The sequence below is a fragment of the Stenella coeruleoalba genome, assembly GCF_951394435.1.
Source record: "Stenella coeruleoalba genome assembly, chromosome: 3".
In the NCBI taxonomy this organism is placed as follows: Eukaryota; Metazoa; Chordata; class Mammalia; order Artiodactyla; family Delphinidae; genus Stenella; species Stenella coeruleoalba.
The window spans coordinates 111,516,889-111,539,089 of NC_137148.1; the positions used below are offsets into that span (position 1 = coordinate 111,516,889).

General features: G+C 55.4%; 1 protein-coding gene across 17 annotated transcripts in view; it reads left to right on the plus strand.

Moving 5' to 3' along the window:
* JADE2 (jade family PHD finger 2) overlaps nt 1-22,201 on the plus strand; it is a 139,984-nt gene that overhangs the window by 111,052 nt on the left and 6,731 nt on the right. For all 17 annotated transcript variants that reach the window (XM_079916038.1, XM_079916033.1, XM_079916043.1 and 14 more), the window contains 7 exons: nt 1,109-1,266; nt 5,452-5,612; nt 6,284-6,495; nt 7,748-7,915; nt 9,420-9,536; nt 10,791-11,255; nt 20,187-20,304. In XM_079916038.1, coding sequence (XP_079772164.1) covers nt 1,109-1,266; nt 5,452-5,612; nt 6,284-6,495; nt 7,748-7,915; nt 9,420-9,536; nt 10,791-11,255; nt 20,187-20,304 — 1,399 coding nt within the window. The remainder of the gene's footprint in view (nt 1-1,108; nt 1,267-5,451; nt 5,613-6,283; nt 6,496-7,747; nt 7,916-9,419; nt 9,537-10,790; nt 11,256-20,186; nt 20,305-22,201) is intronic.

Below are 22,201 nucleotides of genomic sequence, written 5' to 3' on the forward strand. Positions count from 1 at the left end.
TGTGAACTCTCCTTTAACTTGTGATTCTCATGTGATGATCACTGGGAAAGTTGGTACCAAAGCAAGTCACACAGTGTCCAGTGCTGCCACCAGGTCCTACAGCAGCCCTTTGTGGAGGACCCAGTGAGGCCGAGCAGCCAGGGCAGGTGAGGCACTGCCAGTGCCACTGAGGCTTGCCTTGGAGGTTGCTCTGGGGTGGGGGCAACAGACAGAATGTGGGAAGAGCTGTTTCCCCCCGAGTGAGCAGGTGCTCAAAAGAAAACCAAAGCATGAGGGTGCGTCCAGTCACGGCCTGGCCCTGAGGGAATTCGGATGGGCTTGATTGAGAAGGAATTCAACACACTCCTCCTACCCCATCACAAACAGAGAATGGTACTTCAGAGCTCCCACCGAGCAGGGCTCATGGTATCCTTGTTCTTTTTTTTTTTTTTTTAATTTTTATTGGAGTAGAGCCGATTTACAATGTTATGTCAGTTGCAGGTGTACAGCAAAGTGAACCAGTTACACATATACATATATCCACTCTTCTTGAGTTTTTTTTTCCCATAGAGGCCATCACGATATCCTTGTTCTTGAGAGACCATGGAGACCCTGACCCATGAGAGGCTATTCTCTGGGCTGCCCCAAACCCTGGGCTCTCCCTCAGCTATCTGCATGAGGCCCTGGCACGTAGTCGCCTGGACTCTTTGACGCTAGTGACTGTGGTAGCAACAGCAAACATAACTTTGGATCTTCAGCAGAAATTTCTGAACAGTTACTTCACGGCAGTATTGCATTCACAGACGCCTTTCTGCCATCTGATGTTTCCTCACTGTGTTTGCTTTTCTCGGCAAGTCTTTCCTCTTCTCTCTGAGGTCCACTACCGTCCATCAGTCATATTCTGTCCTTGAGCAGGTCAGAGCACATAAATTCAGTCCAATGCACTTATTGAAGATCTTCTGTGTGCTGGGTTCAGAGAAGATGCATTCTTGTACTTAGTACTTTTGTGCCATCTTCTTATTTTTGAGTGAGTGGGCTTTCTGCATTTGCCTTTTCCTGCCCTGGCCTGTGAAGCAGGTCACACTGAGGCAATCTGAAGCCATTCTCTCTCCACCTTTGCTCCCCACAGGTTTTCCGGACAGACTTGATCACAGCCATGAAGATTCCAGACTCATACCAGCTCAGCCCGGATGACTATTATATCCTGGCAGACCCATGGCGACAGGAATGGGAGAAAGGTGTGCAGGTGCCTGCGGGGGCAGAGGCCATTCCAGAGCCCGTGGTGAGGTGAGCCGGGAAGCCCAGGCCGGGGGGGCCGTAGGCAGGGGATGAAGGGGAGGCTAGGACCAGTCAAGGGATTCCTTCCTAGTGTGTCTCTATTCTTAGATTCTTTTGCCCTAAAAAACACTGCAGTGTTCCAGAAATACTGCAGGCCAAGGGTTTGAGCTTGGGCTCAGCTCTGGAGCCAGACAGCCTGGGTTCAAATTGCCAGTCATATTCAGTACGACCTTGGGCCAGAAATGTAATCTCCCTGGGTGTCAGTTTCCTTGTGTGTAAAATGGGAGTGATAACAATAGCACCTGCCCCATGCAGTGGTCGAGATGATGTAGAGAAACGATGCATGGCAGGTCCTGGACACAGGACCTGGCACACATGAGCACTCAGTGAAAACTGGCCGTGGGTTAGCTTGACGTCGATCCAGACTGGGTCCCACCAGAGGATCTTCTCAGGGAAGTCTCCAGGTTTTCAACTAGTCCTTGAGATAGGGATAAGCCACGCTCTTGACTTCTTCAGCCTTTTTAAGGAGTTCTTAGCAGGAGGGAGTTTAAGGAGTTCTTAGCAGGAGGGAGTTTAAGGAGTTCTTAGCACACACATCAGATGTTCACGAAGCAGCTGCTACGACCAGACTCTGAGGAGGCCCTCCTGCCAGGGCTGGGCCAGGGTTGGCTCAGGGATGAGTCCTCTTTGGGCTGTGGTGCCTTCTGCTCTTGTAGGTCAGAGAGCCACCTGGTGCTCTTGTCAGGAGGTGGCCTTGTGGCCATAAGCCTTGCATCCAGTGACAGAGCTCAGCCAAGTGCTTCTTGCTGCACCCCGGGAAGCCCTCCAAGTCATGCCTTGGGACACAGGGGCCTACTGTCCTGGCCTCCTCTGCCCACCAGCTTGCCTGGGCTGGGCAGCTCGTGTTATTGGCAGTTCATTCCCGGCCTTGGCAGCCCTGTGGCTCTCACTTAGGCCCATTTTGACCAGGCCTGGGGCAAAGATCTCAGCTGTCACCTCCCTTGACATTGGCACTGTTGCTTCCTGGCAGCCACACCTATGACTGGCTCACAGACACCCAGTGCCTGTCTGATGCCAGGCCTGTGCTGGGCATGGGACTACAGAGGCGAAGCAGACTCTGAGCCTCACTCGGTGGTCAGTGAGGATTGGGTGTTGGGCAGTGCTCAACCTCCTGGGCTCCCAAGGGCTGAATGCCTACCAGCTCTTCAGCCCTCTGAGAATCAGGGAAGCTCCAGGCCTCTCTGGACGGGAGTGTATGTGGGATTTAGAGAAAGAATTTATCCTACACATCCTCTGCCCAGGGCCAAAAACGTGGGTCGGCCTCCTAGCCAGTTTCGTACCCTCAGCTCTGCAGACTGAAGAACTGTTACCGACCTCTTTGAACCTGTTTCCTTCTCTGTAAAATGGGTCTAAAAACAGTGCATGCCTGATACTGTGGTGGTGAGGATTAAATGAGAATTCGCACGCCAAGGGCCCAGGATAATGAGGCAGAGGGGTGGGCCACCAGCTGGGCAGAGAGGAGTGAGTCCTGATTGGGCTCAGCCCATGTCCTTGATGTCAGTGTCAGGTGGTTCCAGAAACATCCGCCGGCCTGGGTGATTACTTGCAGATGCCTCCACACCAGTAGCTTGGCTTCAGTTGGTGTTTTACCTGTTGACATCAAGACGAGAGCATGTGTTCAGACAGCTCTGGCTCTACTAGGTACATTCCCCACATACACATGGCTGCTCTAGGCCGACAGGAGCCAGGCACTCCTGGACCATCCATGCTCTTTGGAGAGGATAAACTGGAGGGGGAGGGATGCTCTCGTGGAGATATCTCTGTGCCCCATCTTTCCCTGTCTCCCTCCAGCCTGGTCCCTACATCTCCTGGGGTGCCTTCCACTGCACAGCCCTCATCTGGAAGCTAGCACGGCAGCCACCATGCTCAGAATTGTTATAGGAACTCTGTTCCTGAGAACTTGCTATGCTGAACCTGTTAACACTCATCTTCTCATTTAATTATCATATTGGCCCTCTAAAGGGCATATTGCTGTCCCCATTCTATAGATGAGGAAGTCAGGAAATTCTGGGGAATTCCCTGCCTGACCACCACCAGGGCCTTGTGGGCTGGGCCGGGAAAACACAGGCCACGGGAACAAGCCCTGGGTTGCCCCTGTGTGTCCCAAAGAGAGTCTTATGCCCTGATCACCCTGGCTCGCTGACTCTGCCCTCCCCTGCTGCTACCCTGGCTCCCTCCATCCCTCTCTCCTTGCCCAGTCCTCCCTGGCCCTTGAGCAGGTCTGCCCACCTCACGGTCTGAAACTTCTCTGGATAATGAGAACCTCTCACTCTCAGATCATGAATTGAGGGAGGGCCTACACTGCTCCCTCGGTGTGGCCAAAAGACTCAGCTCAGGGCAAAACCAACCTCTGGTGTCTGTCTGGTCTCCTGGAGTAGAGAGCCCTCCCCTTCTCCAGATCCCAGCCCAGCCATCCACCTCCTCCCAGATGACCTCAGTCTTACTGGCTGCAGCTGAGACTGAGGCCTTGGCCTAGGGTAAGGTCTGTCCACCCTTGATAGGAGTGTTTCCTCCATAGTCAGAGCCAGAAGAGGCCACACAGATGAAGATGAGAGCCCCAGGAAGTACAGGAAATGCCTTTTTTGTTGTGAGCCGTCTAACCTCAGCTTCCCAGAGAAAGGAATGTGATCTCGGCCCCAAGAGGTCTGGCCAGGTGGCAGCTGACTGAGCACACAAGTGTGGGTAGTTATGCCAGTAGGTGGTGGGCATTCGGGCAAGAGTTATCCAAAACCCCAGCTAAGCGTATGCTGGGGGCACACACAAAGCAGGGTCATGGCAAAATTACGGTGTTTTTCAAAGACTATGTTAATTTAAATAAGAGCCCCATGAGGAAAGGCAGAATTTTGTAGGACCAAGAGTACTAATATTCCTTCTATTTGGAATGATCTGGGGGCCGGGGGGCATCACGTCATTATCTTTGCCTAAGACCTTCCTTAATCTGGGCATCTGGTGTGGGAAAAGGTGGTGCCAGGCCCTTGCCCTTTCTCCTTGTCTCCCTCAGTCTCCTCTGGGCCTCCCTCTTGCCTGGAGGCCACTCTGCCTCCCTGTCTCCTTCATCCTTCCTGCCCCCCTTGCTGACACCGGGGCATTTCCTGGCGCCCAGGAGCCCTCCCCACAGCTGAGCCACGTCTGTGCATCCAGAGCCCTGCCTTCTCCTCCCCAGTCGGCGCTGAGTCACAGCCCCTGGCAGCCCTGCCTTCGACCCCAGGAGGCCTCTCGGGCAAGTAAGGGGCCTCTCAGCCCTGGCAGGGCTGGCCAGATGGAGGCCAGGCTCCGCAGCAATAACCATGGCAACTGGTAGGGGGTGGGAAGAGCTGGCATTCTGAACTGGCATCAGGAACTGAGGGGCAGCACACAGCTGATCGAAGAGAGGAAGCTGTGCTCTCCCAAGGCAAAACACCCTCATTCCATTTCAGAAGAAGCAAAGTGTATATCTTAAAATACATACTCACACACATATAGTGCTTACTACATGCCAGGCACAGTTCTAAGAGCTCTACATGTATTCATCCATTTAATCCTCATGCCAACTGTAGATGGTAGGTACTGTTATCATTAGCCCATTTTCTGGGGCACAGAGAAGTTAAGTGGCTTACCCAGAGTCACACATTAAGTGGTGGAGCTGGACTTGGAGACCTCACCCTGCAGTCAGGGCACTTCCAAGCTGCCTCAGAGGCAGAGCCATGGCCTGGGGGTGGGCTGACCTGGAGTGTGACCCTGAGACTGTAGCAGGTGCATCCTCTTCACCCCAGAGGAGCCCTGGCCTCAGTGCCCCTGAGGCTCTTGGTGGAGGAGGGGCCAGAGCTTGTGAGGGCCTGGAAGCAATCCCTGGCCTCTCCCCAGCTTTGAGGGGTATGCTGAAGGACCTGGAGGCCAGCTGGTTCTATCCCCCTGGTCCCAAAGTGGCTGGGCATTGCCCAGGACAGCACTTGGAATGCCTCCTACAGCCTCTGCAGGGTGGGCGGGTGGGAGGAGGGAATGGAAGGAGGTGGGCCCTGCTCGGCATCAAAGTCTCACACCTCACTTGCTCACTAGCTCCTCAGCCAGGCTGGCCAACTTGCTAAAGGCCCCCAGACCCAGCAAGAGTAGCAGGCTGAGGGCACCCTCCCCTCACACCTTCTCTTGATTTCCTAGGATTCTTCCACCATTGGAAGGCCCCCCTACCCAGGTGTCCCCTAGCGGCTCCGACCTTGGTGAGGGCTCCCAGCCTGATTGGCCAGGGGGCAGCCGCTATGACCTGGACGAGATTGACGCCTACTGGCTGGAACTCATCAACTCGGAGCTCAGGGAGATGGGTAGGTGACCCGCCAGCTGAGAATGGGGTGGGGGCAGACCAAGGAGGGTTTTCTTCTGAACCCCAGCGTCCTCACCCTCAGGAGGGCAGTGGCCATCACTGGGCTTTGGCACGCCACAGGTCTGGGGGGAAAGTCCCTGCTGCGTTACTGATTACTGTGCTTCAATGTCTGTAGCTCTCAGATGGAGGCAATAAGAGCATGTCATTTATACGGTTTGGGGGAATACTGTAGTAAGTGTGACTGTTGCATGAAGATTGAGTGAGCGCTAGGGGTCTAGGATTACAAATGGGGCCAGGGTCAGCTGGTATGGGCCTTCCGGCTGGAGCCCACCATGTCCCAAGAAGGGCCCGCTCTGCCATATTCAGCCACCTTCCCAGGTCCCCCCCATACACATAGCTCGAGCAGTGGGTTCCCCGCGGAGCCGGCTGCATCCCAGAGACACTTCATGGTATCTGTGTGTACACAAGCATGTGTGTGGTCACAAGCAGTGTCTGAAGTCAACACCACACCAGGCCCCGGGGGCCTTTGAGGTTGCGTGGTCCAGCGCAGTCAGTTTTTGGACCATGGAGCTGGGGTCCTGAGATAGTGCAACCAGTGAGTGGGTGGAAGCCCTCCTGTACATCTGCCCTGAGAGGCCAGGCTCCTGACACCCTGCCCTGCTGTCCTCGCAGAGAGGCCAGAGCTGGATGAACTGACGCTCGAGCGCGTGCTGGAGGAGCTGGAGACTCTGTGCCACCAGAACATGGCGCGGGCCATCGAGACGCAGGAGGGGCTGGGCATCGAGTATGATGAGGATGTCGTCTGTGACGTGTGCCGCTCTCCCGAGGGTGAAGATGGCAACGAGATGGTCTTCTGCGACAAATGCAACGTCTGCGTGCACCAGGTAGGCAGCCCCCATTGCCGTCACCATGCCGTGCAGGCAGGCCCCTGCCTGACCCGGTCACCCTGGCTGTAGGGGTGCAGCAGCACTGTGGGCACGGGCCCCTGAGAAGGAGGGCAAGGGGGTGGAAGGGAATGGCGTGAGTGCCCGTGGTGCCAGGGATACCCAGGGCCCCTTGGCTCAGCCCCCTCAGCCAGATTTGAGTAACGCCCGTTGGATGGTCTTTCTGTCCTGTCCTGCCGGCCTCCCTCAGATTCTCCCCACTGAGCACCCTACCCCCTCCTCACCATCCTGAACTTACAACGAGGCAGCACAGTGTAGTGATCGAGAGCAGAGCCTGGAGCCAGGCCACCTGGTTTCAAACCATGGCTCTGCCCTTTGCAAGCTATTTGATTTTGGGTAAGTTTCTTAATCTCTCTGAGCCTCTGTTTCCTCAAGTATAAATAAAAGTAAGTTGTTGTGAGGATTAAGTTCCTTACTATGAGTCATTTGGTTAGAATGGTATAGTAAGAGTTGTTCGTGTTTGTTAACAGTATTGGTATTATAAACCAGGTGCCGCCTGACTAGGCTCCCCTCTTGATCTTGGGCCCCAAGGCTATAGGTCTGGGGCATCTCTGGGCCTTGTTTGTAGAAGATGTAGAAGACCTGACTGGAACCCAGTGGACCCACTCTGGCCCTAACTTTGAGGCCTTCCCTTACCCACTTCTGCTTGAATAGCACCCAGGGAGCTTAAAAGGGCTTCACCTGGCTGGCAGGTTGGTAGGCAGTGCACCACCCTCCTCATTCATCTACGTCCCTTATACCCAGCAGCTCTTAGATCCATAAGCCCTAGGTATTACCAGAAGGGTGCCCGATCACAGATCCCTGTGAAAAAAGATGAAAGCTCTGGGCCTTGTCCTCGGGCAGCGTACATACCCAAATTTGTATTCAGTTGAAGGGAGTTCATGGATGCCCCTGAAATCCATCCCCGATTAGGAACCTCTGCCGAAGTGACTGACCTCCCAGCAGAGGGCAGAGCGGAGCCCTTTCACGGAGGACTGTGAGATGGTGAAATTTCAACGCACAGCCCACGCAAAGAGAATCCCTGGAGCCCTTGCATTTTAGTCCCTTAGGAGCTCTCTTTGGCAGAGATGAGTAGCAGTGTCACTCCGTGGCTCCTGGCTTCGGCTGGGGCGAGGACTGTTTATAGCCGAATGCTGACCAGACGCAGATTGGCCAATGCCTCTGACCTGTGACCACCCTGCTCTTTCCCCAGGCATGCTACGGGATCCTCAAGGTGCCCACAGGCAGCTGGTTGTGCCGGACGTGTGCCCTGGGTGTCCAGCCGAAGTGCCTGCTCTGCCCCAAGCGAGGAGGAGCCTTGAAGCCCACTAGAAGTGGGACCAAGTGGGTGCACGTCAGCTGCGCTCTGTGGATTCCTGAGGTGGGCAGATGTGGGGCTGGGGCGGCCCTGGGGCACAGCCGTGGGGAAGTGGGTCTGAACAGAACTCAGAACCCCGACGGCAGAGCACTAGGAAAAGAAGGTGATGGGCCACGTTAAATGGCAGATCTCAGGTGTCGAGCCTGGGAAGAGCTCAGGCAGCAGCCCACAGGGAACTTTACCCATGGACCTAGGCAGAACCTGGGTGGCTATTTCCATGGGAAAATGGGATTATGAGCCACTGGGGGATCCAGGTGGTGTGAGAGCTGGACAGAAGTCAGGCAGCCGACTCTAGGGGAAAGCAGGTTGGGGGTCTACCCAAATCTAGGCGGTGGTCCCAACCAAGGTCAAGTGCTTTTTTTAAAATGAAAATAAGCCAAATGACCTAAAAGGAAATCAGGTGGGGAGCCTGATGAAAATTGGAGAGTAGGGCTGTGGCTGGAATGGGGGGGTGGGCCCAGGTCTGAGTCTAGCGGGGGACCATGGACGATGGGCTGAGCCCACAGTGAGTTAGCAGAGGCCCTGGGCTCCTGTCTTATTTGAAATGTGAAATGCTGACATTCGCTGGCGTTTCAGCTCTCTCCCTGCTGTGTGCCCTGACCCAGAATGAGGCCCCACTCCAGTGCTGCCTGTGCCCGGAAGCAAGCCAGGTGGCCCTGTCAGCAGGTGGCCCCTCCCCTTCCTGGGCTCGCCGTCTGAAAGTCCTTGCTGGGACCCACATCACAGGTTTCTGTGATCATAGTGGTTATGTCAGCAATAGTCGCTTGCGGCCACATCAGCATCTTGAAGTCTGGGACTACCTCTGAGTATACCTGGTCTCGGCACAGCAGGGACACAGAGGATCAACAAGGACCTACCGTGGGGGCTCTTTGGTTCAGGATCTCTGGACAGGGGCCCTTTTTCCCTCCTCAGGCATGGGCAGTAGGACGGCAAATGTACCCTGCCTCTGGGGCTGAGGAGTGGGCTGTGCCCAGGAGATGGCCATGGTTATAGCCCTGTCCCCATAGGAGGGGCTAAACAAAGACACATCCCGCTTGGCCAGGAAAGCCCTGGAGGTCCCCAAGAAGAGATCCTACCATGGGGACCTATAGTCGCCACCCAGAAAAATAAGTAAAATAAATTCAAGTTCTAATAAGAACTCTGAAGATGCTATAAACAAAGGCCTGAGGTACAAAGGAGAGGGGGACCTTGCATGTACTCATCTGCACATGGAAGCATCTCTGTCTTGAGACTCACACAGTCACAGGCACACATACACTCAGTCAGTTACACACACGGAAGCGCACTCTCCCAGTCACAGTTTAAGCCTAGGCGCTCTAGAGCACACACTTAACACAACGTGGTCAACTTGGGAAGTCAGGAAGGACTTGGGATTCTCCCACTGGGATTCTCCCACTGCCGTGTCTGCCCACCACCTGGTTTCAGCAGACAGGCCCCCCATTTAGGTGATCCCTGGAGGCAGGCTGGGGATGAGAGACCTGATGCAGCTCCCTGTGTCCTGCCCCAGGTCAGCATCGGGTGCCCCGAGAAGATGGAGCCCATCACCAAGATCTCGCATATCCCAGCCAGCCGCTGGGCTCTGTCCTGCAGCCTCTGCAAGGAGTGCACGGGCACCTGCATCCAGGTACACAGCCCCTTCACCCCGCTGCTGCCCGGGAGCCCATGTAGGAGCCAGCTACACAGAGGGGTGTGTCTGGGACACCCTGTAAAGCAGGCCACTGCCAGCACCCTCCACCTGCCCCATGGTGCTACAGACAGAAGCACTGATGTGCCTGGGACAGGGACCAGAGCCAGCACCCCACCTGCCGGGCACTCCTCCATCCCTAGTTCCACTAGGCATGGGTCACAGGCCTGGGGAGCCAGGCTCACCACCCCGTTACAGTAGTGAGGGGGCTTTCCCCAAGAGCAAGGGTCTGTGGGCTTAATAAGTACATTGACCTCTCTTCTGATGTCAAACTTGACATGTCAGAGGGGTAAGACTCAAACTTTTCCTCCAACTAAGCTAACAGGCTCTCCCTACACATGGCAGGGCTGTGTTAGTTTGTTGACAGTAACGGTTCCCAAATTCTAGGGCGTATCAGTATTACCCAGAGGACTTGTTAAAACACAGATTGCTTGGCCTACCCCCCAGAGGTCCTAATTCTGTAGATCTGTAGGTGGGGCTGAGAATTTGCATATTTCTAGCAAGCTCCCATGTGATATTGATGCTCCTGGCCTATAGGTTGGGAAGTGGGAGGGTCATCCTTTCTCTCCCTTGTCTCTTCAGGAACAGTTGTCATTGTAAGCACTAGATGTACCTCCACCCATTTATAAGACTTTCAGAATGGTTTGTGAGTGCAGTGTAAACGGCCACTAAGATTTCGATGGGTTATTGCTGAAACAGTTGTCAGCTACCCACAGCCATCATCCCAGGCAACTCAGGCCCTGAGTTGGCCCTAACTGCCTGGACAGGAGAAGAAGGAAGGGACCCAACTCCAGCCCCTCTTCCCAGAGGACAAGGGAGGGGCACAGCTCCCCATCTTAGATAACATTGCAGGAGCAGAGGAGGCAGGGACCCATCAACAGCCTCTTTCTTTCGATGCCTCAGATCCAAAGTCATTGTCCGCACAGAAGTGCAGCTTGTCCCCAGAGGGATTGTCAGTCATCTGATTGTTGACTTCCCCAGGGTATATGATGCTGTCCAGCTCCCCCAGAGCTCCCCTTCCCATCTTCCATGACTCCCTCCACAACCTGCAGGATGTTGGCAGCCCGTGCCATTTTGTTTAGGGTCTCGCCAGCATTCTGCATTCTCAGTGTAACCCTGGGGGATGCCCCACATTCTTCTTCCCTCCCACCAGGGCTCCCCTCATACCTCACGCTGCCCTTCCTCTCCCTCTAGTGTTCCATGCCTTCCTGCGTCACGGCATTCCACGTCACATGCGCCTTTGACCACAGCCTGGAAATGAGGACTATATTAGCAGACAACGACGAGGTCAAGTTCAAGTCGTTCTGCCAGGAGCACAGTGATGGGGGCCCACGGGGTGAAACCACGTCCGAACCCGTGGAGCCCAGCCCAGCCAGCGAGGACCTGGAGAAGGTGACCCTACGCAAGCAACGGCTGCAGCAGCTGGAGGAAGACTTCTATGAGCTGGTGGAGCCAGCCGAGGTGGCTGAGCGCCTGGACCTGGCTGAGGTGCTGGTCGACTTCATCTACCAGTACTGGAAGCTGAAGAGGAAAGCCAACGCCAACCAGCCACTGCTGACGCCCAAGACCGACGAGGTGGACAACCTGGCCCAGCAGGAGCAGGACGTCCTCTACCGCCGCCTGAAGCTCTTCACGCACCTGCGGCAGGACCTGGAGAGAGTGAGTCCCCCTGCCGCCCCCCAGCCCGCCCGCCCGGTGGGCAACCCAGGAGGCCTTTCCACCCCTCCCTCGCTGCCCTGGAGCAGCCATGGTTCACCAGGACACATTGTGAGCTCTGGCCAAGGCGCTGAGGGCCTCGGGGTCTCAGACAGGTTTGGGGTAACTGAGAGTTTGTAGAACAGGGGAGGATCCAGCTCTGGGGTCTCTGAGTCCCTCTCGTCCCAGCCCTTTTGCAGGCCTGGTGAAGGGTGGGGCCCCTGCCAGGACTGTGAGGCTGGGAAACACCAGGGCTGGGGCAAGGACCCAAGCTTCTGACTCCTGGTGGTCTCTGTGGGCCCTGCCTGGTCCCAACACACGTGCTTTGCTTAGAGTCGGAGGCAGGGGAGGAGCTGGGAATCACAAGTGAGTTGAATCAGTGTAATAAGCACGTGCTGGGCCAAAGCAGGGAAGACAGGTGTGAGTGCTGCTCCTGGGGGTGCTGGGTAGAGGAAACAGTGTGAGCAGAGGCACGGGCTGGAGACCAGCTGCGGCCTGTGTGGAGTGGAAGGATGGGGCTGGGTGGGTGGACCAAAGTGTGTCTGGAAGCTGCAGAAGTGTTTTAAGCGGGGACTCTCCTGCTGTGGCTGCAGATTCCAAACGCTCACCCTGGAGGTGGAATCACAGGGCCCAGATGGAGTGAGCTGGTTGGCCAAAAGCCCTCAGCTGTGCCCTGGGGGGCAGGGGATCTTGCCTTGGTCCAGGCGCATCGCTTTGGGGGCTGAGTGAGATGAGGAAGACGTGCAGACACCTCGGGTTTGGGCTGGGCCGTGGAGGTTGGGGACCAGTGAGAGTTGCTTTCCTAGAGCATGGAGGCCCCCCAGAGCCTCTAATGCCTGCTGTTCCTCCCAGAAAGAAGGGGAAAGAGTCCTGCCTTCTGTGGAGCGTGCCCTTGAACTTGGCTTTTTTGGTACCCCTCCCCTGACTCCTCCAGCTGATAAAGTACCACCCCCCAAGTTGGGGGCACCCCAAGGATGAAGCAGGGTGTCCCAAGTCCTTGATCCAGTCCTCTGAACCCCAGGTGCTCTTCTGGCCTCTCCTCTGGGGTACATTCAGTTCTAGGATTCGGAGTATGAGGGGTCATGTCAGGGGGACACAGACTCACATGCCTGCCCGCTGCCCAGGCCATGCTGGGAGACAGCCGGGGTGGAAGCATCATGGGGGCTTTGTGGGACTTAAGGCAAGCTGCTTTGCTTAGGCATGTCTCAGTTGGCGCGTCTGTAGAATATGGTTAGAGCAATTCAGCAGATGTTGTGCTGTGGGCTGGGCGGGGCGGGGCAGGGGGGCACGGAGGTGGAGGCTCTGAAACTGGACCCGGCTTCTCCACCCTCCTGCACCCCACGCATCTGCCCTGATGCCTGGTCACGTGGAAATGACCCTGTTGGCCTGGGAGGGAGCTTACTGCCTGGCAGCCAGCCTGCCACCAGGTCAGAAGATGGGGGGCAGGGGGATCACCAAATGTCCACGGCTCCAGCCAGGACAGAGAGCAGGGCCACCTGCGCTGCAGTCACCGCTTCCCGGGTAGCCCAGCCTCCTGTCTCCCAGGGCCATCAGGTACAAATCCTTCCGAGACCAGAGCTGCTTCCACACTTGTCCTCAGGCCACCCTCGGGTCTCCACCCGCAGGGTCTTGAGTACAGACACCCTGCTTTGAGCCCTCCTGTTTCCAAACGACTCAGCACATCTGACCTCCCTGGTCTGTGCTGCTCAGCCCACATGTCTGGCCCTGGCTCGGCTGCGTGGAGAGGTCAGGGGACGGGCTCACCTATTGAACCATCATCCTGGAAAAAGGGTTGAGAGGTAGATATTGCCATCCATAAGGAGCAGATGGGGAAGGTGGGGCTCAGAGAGGTGAAGAAAGCCTTGGAGGAATGTGTGTTTTCTAGAGTTGAGTTGAATTGGGGCCTGAATAGGAGAGGAGTTTGTCAGAGAGTTGTTGGCTTATTCTCTATTCTGTACATTTCCTGGGCAAAAGTACTCCCTTCTCAGTCCCCCGACCTCTCGACCCCATTGTCAGCTGGTACAGGTGAAGCCAGGGCCTGAGGTTGTCATGGGCTAGGATACTGAGGTAGCTCTGGGGCTCCTGGGTCTGTGCCTCACAGACCCCTTTGGTTGAGGCACAAAGCCCTCCAGGTGTGAGTTGGTCCACTCTTCCCCAGGAAGAGGAGGGCAGGGCCAGCCTTGGCAGGGTTCAGGAGGGCCCTGTCAAAATGCTGCTTCTCCAGCAGCCTCCAGGCTGGGCTGAAGGGCACCAGCTGAGTGCAAGGCCAGGGAGTGCACAGCCCTGGCAGGCTGAGGAGAGGAAGTCCTACAGCCATGCGCCCGTTGACCCCCTCCGGTCCAGCCTCAGATCGTTTCACGGCCATGCGCTGGTGACTCGAGTGAGTGAACAGGGCCGAGAACTATGCCATGGGGGAGACTTTCTGCAAAGACCCATGACTGTTGGTGGCCTGGCCAGCAGGCCCAGTCTCTGACCATGACCCTGTGCCAACAGTCAAGAGTATCCAGCCTGTCTCTGGGCACCACGCCAGCTTGGGCTGGATGCGTCGAGGCTTCAAGGCAGGGGTTGAGACTGAGGCTGTGTGTAGCCTGGGTCTACATTCAGTTCCAGCACTTCCAGCTTTGTACCTTCTGAGTGATAGTTTCTACTTCTCTGAGTTTCAGTTTCCTTTCCTGTAAAATGGGAATAAGGATCTAGCTGACCTTAGATCCCAGGAAAAGATAGGGGATAGAGCTTAGCACACTACCGTCCATTGTTAGTGGTGGTTATTGTTACTGTTCTGTGTCTTAGAAGGGTGGGCTGCTCCGATGGAGGGCTCCAGGGAGGACTGAAAGGGCAGGCCCAGTGCTAAGGCCCAGGAATCATGCATCCTCCCTGATTGATTGGCCTCCCAAGGCAGGAGTTTTGCTGAGAGAAGCAGGGGTCATGCTACCACCAGCATGAAATCCCATTTTACGGTCGGCCTAGAAGATATGCTCTCCTAAAATTTCAGCCTTAGGCCTCAGCTGTGGCAGGCAGCACAGGCAGGCATGGCCACTGCAGCCTCCCAGAGTTATTCACAGCTGACAAAAAAATTGCAGCTCTGATGATCAGCGATCAGCCCAACAAACACCGGTTGGTGTCCCCTAGCAACTGTGCTGGTAGTTTGGGCTACGTGGGGCCTCACTGCCTGTGGCTCTGGATCTGGTTACCAGGAGTTTATTGAAGGTTTCACCTGGCCTGAGAGGAGCCGAGAGGGCAGGGGCAGCTTTCAGACACACACGCCCCAGGGGATGGACATGTAGGAACTCCCCATAGCTCTCTCCAGGAGAGGAAGGTCCTGCCCTCCCCCACACTCGCCACCTGCTTTCCTCAGCAGTTGTCACACCTCGTTTACTCTGTCCTCAGTGCCTGGGTTGTGTCTCCTTGACCTCCCACCAAAGCCTATCTTGTCCCGGGCAGCTGTGGCCTCCAGCCTGCAGCTCGTCAACCCCATGGCTCCCAACTCTAGGATTTTTTCCAACCCATTAGCCCCTCCACCCACTCAAACCCTGTCACCCCCTCCAACTGCTTCGGGTCAGTAGCCCCGAATCCCCAATCCCCCTTCTTCACCACAGTCTCCCATTCTCCCTGCTCAGTTCCTCCTTCACTGTCCCCTGCTTTCTTCACTCCCACCCCATGTGGCATTAGCTCACTGCCAGTCCCTTGCACCTGTGCAAAGGCCACACCCCAGGCAGAGCCTCACCCAGTAGGAGGCACTCAGCCCACCAGGAGCGATCCTATAGCAGTGAGCAGGTGAGCCCCCCAGGGTGCCTGCCAGCCAGCCTTGGTGGGACACTAGCCAGCAGCATTCTGGGCTCCCCCATTACCACCTGTCTGCACCCCTGCCCCCCTCCCTCAGGGCTCCCCCGTCTCTTAGCAGACCTCACCTCCTGTTCCTCAGACCAGAACCCTCCAACTCCTTGCCCGGTGGTGCCCTCTGTACCCGTTCTCTGCCCTTTTCTCCCATGTCCTCCCCTCCCCGCCCCCCAGGGATTTCTTTCCAGCCCACACCCCGCAGCACAGGAGTATCTATCTTGTCTTCACCCGCTCTCCGTCTCCAGGATTCCTCCAGTGTCCATATTCATTTTACCTTCTCCCATCTTCAAAAGCAAGTCCTCCCTCCCCGTGTCCCTCTAGTCATGGGTTTCTCACCCTTGTTACTCTCTCTCCTTTTCTGTCATCCCTCACTGTTCTTACTTCCTTGCTTCTCACTCTGCTTAGGCTCCTGCCACCACCATATTCCAGAACCTTCCACCAGGGCCACCTACAGCCTCCATCTCCCGTTTCTCCATCCTCATCCCCCAGCCTTCTCAGCAGTGGTTGCCACAGTCAAGCATGCGCTTGATCTTGAAACACTTTTCCTGTGGGTGCTCTGACCAGACTCCCCCCGATACCCCAGTTCTGCTCCCTCTCTGAGTCCTCCTTGGTCCCAGTGGTCGTTCACCACACTAGGTCTGACCTCTCATTGCGCATCTGCTCCACAGCTTTACTCCCCATCAGGAGGCTGGCTCCAGCCCACACCTGCCTCCCCACCTCCAGCATCTCATGCCCAGTATGCGCTGTCCCCACAGCAACCTCCCCAGGCTCCATGAATGCCCCCTACACTGGTCCATTCTAGCTCAAGATAACTGGCTGGGAGTCCTCCCTGCCCCTCTCCTCTCCTCAGCCCACATCCAGGTTCTCTTTGCAAAACTTGCTGTTATCAAAACAATTTTATCAAAAAGTAAAACCTGCTTTTATTACTGATCCCTGCTCTAGTTCAGGGGGACTTTTCCACTTGATTCTTTTTTGTACTCTTTAATTTTTTTTTAAAGAGAACATTTTGTCTTTATAATAAGAAAAGAACAATGTAAGAAGTCTGATAGCCTGGGTGGGCTTCTAAGGTGGTATCTATAGTTTTCCCCAAAAACCATCATGGAAGAGGAATCTTACAACATTCAGTAACATGTAGCTATATTACCAAGAATCTTGGGAGAAATTAGAGAAGTAATTGACGATTCCAGGGTGAAGTGGGAATAAGGGGTCACAATGTGACCAAAGTACCAATCAAAGAATGTTGGCACCATTGGGATTCTCACAGAATCTTCCGTAGCAGGAATCTCCAGACGTGAGTGATTGTGTAATGTATGTACCCTTATCATGGAAAGAAAATTGAGCATTTACCTCCAATGTATTGTATTTTTAGTATCTCATTTATATCTTCCATGGTATATTATAAAAGCAAACCTAATCAGAATTTCTAATAGCACCAAAAAAAACCCCAAACACTAGAAGTTCTAATATTTTCTTCCTATGCTGTGATGAGCTGTCAAAATCAATCGCCCATGCAGCTCACTTTGGAGGCCGTTGGCCTAGGACAGCAGTTCTTAGGTTCCATGGTGCTGTGTAAAATGTATATTTGAGGGCCCCCGCCTCCAGAGAGTTTGATATTCCCCCAAGCCAGGGAATCTGTATTTTTAACCAGCCACCCCCAGGGATTTGGGGGTAATCTTGGCCAGTGATTCATTTGAGCCTGCCTTAAGAAACCTTGCTCTAGTGTTTCGAAAAGATTAAAAAAGAAAGAAAGAAAGAAACTACATCTGTTTTTGTTTGTTTGTTTGTTTGTTTGTTTTCGGTACGCGGGCCTCTCACTGTTGTGGCCTCTCCCGTTGCGGAGCACAGGCTCTGGACGCGCAGGCTCAGCGGCCATGGCTCACGGGCCCAGCCGCTCCGTGGCATGTGGGATCCTCCCGGACCGGGGCACGATCCCGTGTCCCCTGCATCGGCAGGCGGACTCTCAACCACTGCGCCACCAGGGAAGCCCTACATCTGTATTTTAATAGGAAGTAGACCTTGGCTGATCTGTTTTTAGGCTGGAAATATTGAATGGCTTGTTCTTAGGCCTCCAAAGTAGCCACGAACCCATCCACCTCTCTTCATCCCTACTGTCCCCATGCGTACTTGGCCACGTGACTGCCAGGAGGAAAGAGACCAGGATATGAGGAGAACAAGGTTGGGCTGTTTAGATGTGGTGGACAGGAATGCCCTCTGGAGGTGATATTTGAGCCAAGACCTGAAGGATGAGGTCTAGCCTTGGGAAGAGAGGGTTGAAGAGCATTTGGGGCCAAGAGTTGGATATATATCAAGGCCCCAAGGCAGAAGTGGGCTGGACACAGAAAGAAAGGGACTGGAGGGCAGTGCGGCTGGAGCTTGGAGAACTGTGGGACATACACTGTGAGGATGACAGTGGGAGGTCAGATTGGGCAAGGGTCTGAGCTATGGCTCTGGGTTTTTTAAGTGTGACAGGAAGAAAACTATATCTGTTTCCTAGGGCTACTGCGACAAAGTACTACAAACTCCGTGGCTTTAAACAACATAAATTTGTTTTCTCACAGTTCTAGAGGCCAGAAATTCTAGATCAAGGTGTTGGCAGGGTTGATTCCTCCTAGAGGCTCTGAGGCTGAAACTCTCCATACCCCTCTCCTAGCTTCCGGTGGTTGCTGGCAACCCTTGGTGTTCTGTGACTTGTAGACCCATGACTCCAGTCTCTGTCATCACATGGCATTCTCTCAGTATGTCTTCACATGGTCTTTTATAAGGACATTAGTCATTGCATGTAGGGCTCACTCATATCCAGTGTAATCTTAACTAATTACATCCAAGGTTCCAGGTGGACATAAATTTTGGGAAAGGGCACTATTCAACCCAGTGCAGAATCTATTGGAGGTTTCAAGGGGAGGAGGATTTACATTTTAAGATTTACATTTGTATTTCAAGAATATTGCTCCAGGATAGCAGAGAGGTCAAAACAGCTGGCTGTCCAGGTGAAGATGATGGGGGTGTCCGGGAGGTGGAGGGAGCTGTTGGGATGGGAGGGAGTCAGGTTCACCGGGAACAGGAATTCCCTGTGGTATTCCAGTCCAGCGGTTAGGACTCCACGCTTTCACTGCATGGGCCCGGCTTCGATCCCTGGTCGGGGAACTAAGATCCCACAAGCTGTGCAGAGTGGCCAGAAAAAAAAGTTCACCAGGAAGGACTGATGGGACATACTGATGGATCAGCTGTGGAGCAGATGAGGAGGGGCTGGTCCTTAAGGATGACTCCTGGGTCTCAGCACTTACACATCCCTGCTCCCTGGTCCCCACCACCACCCACATCCCTCCACAGTTCCCCCTGACCTGGCTCAGTCAGGCCTCAGAGCCTGACACTCTAGCCACAAGGCCTTGCTCTCCTCTCCCCTACCTGGCCTTACTCTGGGTTCTTGTCTTCAGCCTGTGCCCCTCTGTGATCACCTCCCACCTGGCCTATCTGCCCCTTCCTCCAGGGAACCTTCTCACCACCCCCAAGTCTGGGTCAGGGCTGCCTGGGTCAGTACTTGGTCAGCATCTCTCTGCTCTGCTGGGCAGCAAGCTCTCAGAAGAAAGGGGCCCTGGTGGCACTGCTCGTAGCTGAGCCCAGGGCCCAACACAAGCCTGTGCTTAGGGACATGTGGGAGGAGTCCAGGATCTGCAAGGAAATCAGACGGTGCCAGTGAGCTGAAGCAAGGGCAGGCCGGGCCAGGTGGCTGCCCCTTGGGGAGGTGCTGGCCACAGGAGAGCCTGGTGTTAACAGTCTAGGCTGGGGTACGGAGTACTGCTGAGAGTCCGTGCAGAACCTGTTCTCCAGAGGCCTGCTAGCCTGGTTCAGGTGTTCCAGGGTCTCCTTCACGACTAGGCTCAGGAAGGAGAGGAGGAGGCCCACGCCAGCAGAGAGGTCTGATAACGGCTACCCCAGGGCAGTAGAAGTGATGGTCATGACAACAGGCAGGGGCTCTGGAACTCTCAAGTCATGCCCAGGCAGTTTAAGGATATGAAGACTGAACTCAGCCTTGAAGACGGAACCCAGCTGGAGGTAGAATCTGGTGGGACCCGGGATTCCGGTTCCGCGCTTTCTGGCCAGCTGTCCCTGTTGCTGCTGGAGACTGTGACCCAACCTGAGGAAGTGCTAGAGCAAGGCAGTGTCCTGACGGGGAGGAGGCCTGGTCTTGGTCCCAGAGTGTGACATACCCTGAGAGCAGCCGGTGAGGGATGGCGCGCTGGGCCTAGGGAGGTGCCAGGTGGCCAGGGAGCAATGCGGCGCATCCTTCAGGTGCTTCCAGACCAGTTACAGGGTGGGCCCTGTCCCATGGGCTAAGCAAGCTGGTCTCCCAGGCCCTAAGGGGCTCTTCCTAGCTGGCCTGAGGGAGTCAGGGAGGCCCTGCCCTTCCCCACGAGGAGTTCTGTCTCTAGCCGACCGACTATGGCCGAGTGCACTTGGGCCCTTGACCAGAGCAGCTGTGGGCCTGGCTCAGGGCCAGTGCAGCAAGTGGACCCGGGTCAGCTGCGGGCTGGACCCCTGTGCATCAGGCACAGCCCGTCCGCTCAGAGCTCTTCCGCTGGAGCGCTCTCTACTCATGTGCCAGTCATTCGTGTCTCAGGGTAGGTGGTTTTTGCCCGGGTGCTTGTGGCTAAAGTTTCTTCAATGGAAAGAAGCCTTGGACAGGAGCCAAGGGGTGAACTTGGTAACCTCTCGAGGTCCCCACAAGGCTTGGGGCACTGTGTATACAGGACAGGGCAGCCACGTTGGAAGGGCCTTGGGCACTGGCGTGACTCAGCCCGGAAGTTTAGGCCGAGAAGAGGAAGGCAGTCGCCCGCCTGAGCTCCGCAGATGCTCTCCCTGCTGGCTGTGATCCGAAACACAGCCTTGGCCCCGTGGTTTGGATCAGAGTGTTGCAGCTTAGGGCTGAGGATGCATTCAGTGCCTGGGTATTGATTCCCAGATGTCCTGGGCAGGTTAGGCAGTGGTGGCCCCTCAGAGCTAGGAGGTCCGGGTGGTTGCTTGTGAGTAAGGTGGAAAACCTCTCTTGTGTTTCCTCAGGTTAGAAATCTGTGCTACATGGTGACAAGGCGCGAGAGAACGAAACACGCCATCTGCAAACTCCAGGAGCAGATATTCCACCTGCAGATGAAACTTATTGAACAGGATCTGTGTCGAGGTAGGCGTCCCCCCTGCCGGCCGCCGCCACCCCTCCTGTGCACACCCTCAAGGGGCTGGGTCCCAGTGAGGATGTGCGTCTTCGGGGCCTGATGCGGCATGTGTACAGGGTCAGGGGCCACGGGCCCCCACCCCTACCCTCTGTATCCAGTTAGTAGGCCCAGGTGGGGCCCTGCCGGGGTCCTAGGTGTGTGTTGGCAGGCAAGGAGCCAAAGATGCAATGTGGGCATCGGATCTGCCCTCGGGGAGCTTTCTGGTTCACAGGGCGCTCAGGCAGTGCTGGGCCATAGTGGTTCAGGAGGAAATTGCACGTGAACAGGTACAAACCAGAAGTCCCAGCGCCTCTGTGCTGCTGCTGGGGCAGGAAGGGCCCAAGCTGGCGAGCTTCCCTGAGCCCCTGCGTGCCTGCGTTTCGATTCTGAAGAAGGCAGCTCTTACGGTTTTGCCATCACATGCATTTAACAGATCTGGAAGTCAAAGGTCAAAGAAGCTCTGACAGTGGTCTTACTTATTTGTTGTGGATATTGCTGGACAACAGGGCCCTTCCTGGACTGTTTACATGTTAAGGAAGGCAGTGCTTAGCCCAGAAAATGGTACTCTAATGTTGAATTGTACGCAGCAGAAGTAGCTGGATGGAGAGATTTTTAAGCCAGGGGCTGCCGCTGCCAGCTCAGCCTGTGGGTCAGGCTGGGCCTGGAGTAGAGGGAGGAGAGCTGCCCGGCCACCACCAGAGCCAATGACTGAGAACCTGCTACTGCCCCACCCCTGCCCAAGAGCTGAGCTGCCTCGACTGCGCTTTGGAATCACCACCTACTCTGGCCCCAGAAGCCAGCACTGCCCAGGACAGGTGCTGGGTCATGGTGGGTCACAGCCATGTAGAGGTCAGGGCTGACCGTGTACCTCAAGGACTATGGCAGCTTCCTGGCTGCCCTTTCCAGGCTCCCTCTCATCTGTCGGTTCCTTCGGCGAGCGCTGATTGAGTATAGACAGGATGCCGGGCTCTGTGGCAGGCACTGCGAGTACCCTGCCATGGACTGAATGGACAGGCTTCCTGTCCTCGTGGAGCTCATCATCTGGAAAGACAAAGGAAAGTGGTGTCCAAGGGGCTGCCGTTGGTGCCAGTGCAGGGACAGAGGTATCAGGGTTGGCTTCATGGTGGTGGTGTTGCCGGAACATCTCAGCGTTCTTAGGACTCACTATGGCCACACATTCAACTGCAGGAAGGCGGCAGAGAGTGGTAAGGTGTGCAGTGCTCACAGGCACAGGATTCCAGAACCATGGTCCGGAGCTTGGAGGGTCGGCATCCCCGCATTGAGCCGGAGACATTCGCAGCTCCTAGACCTGAGTGGCAGCAACAGGCCACCTTTTGGTCAGGGCAGGGCATTTGGAGAGAAGATTAGTTGGCCTCTGAAGCTGATGCCCTCAGTGTTGTGACGCTTGACCCGTGGGGTGAGACATGGGCTACAGGCATATTGCTGAGGCCTGTCTGGCCAGAGGGCTAGAGGAGGTTTCCCAGGGGCAGTGTATTTAAGCTGTGAGCTGAACCAGGTGAAGGACAGGGCAGGGAAACTGCATATTTGGAGACCTGGAGGCCATAGCTGTCTTGTTAGGGAAACTGGCATATCTGCAACTAGGGCAGAAGGAAAATGTCTGAAGTGAGGCCGAGGGGTTGCCAGGGTCAGATGTGCAAGGTCTTGTGCCCTTGGAAGGAGCTCAGACCATGGTGAGGGCAGTGGGGGACTTGAGAAGCCCCTCTCTGAAGTATCTAGGCACTGGTCCCATGTGATAGATGAGAAGACTGAGGCCTGGCCTGAGGTTACACAGGGAATTAACAGCAGAGTTGGGAAGGTTCCCGGAGTTGGGGCCACATTCCTCAACCTTCTCTTAAACGCTTACTC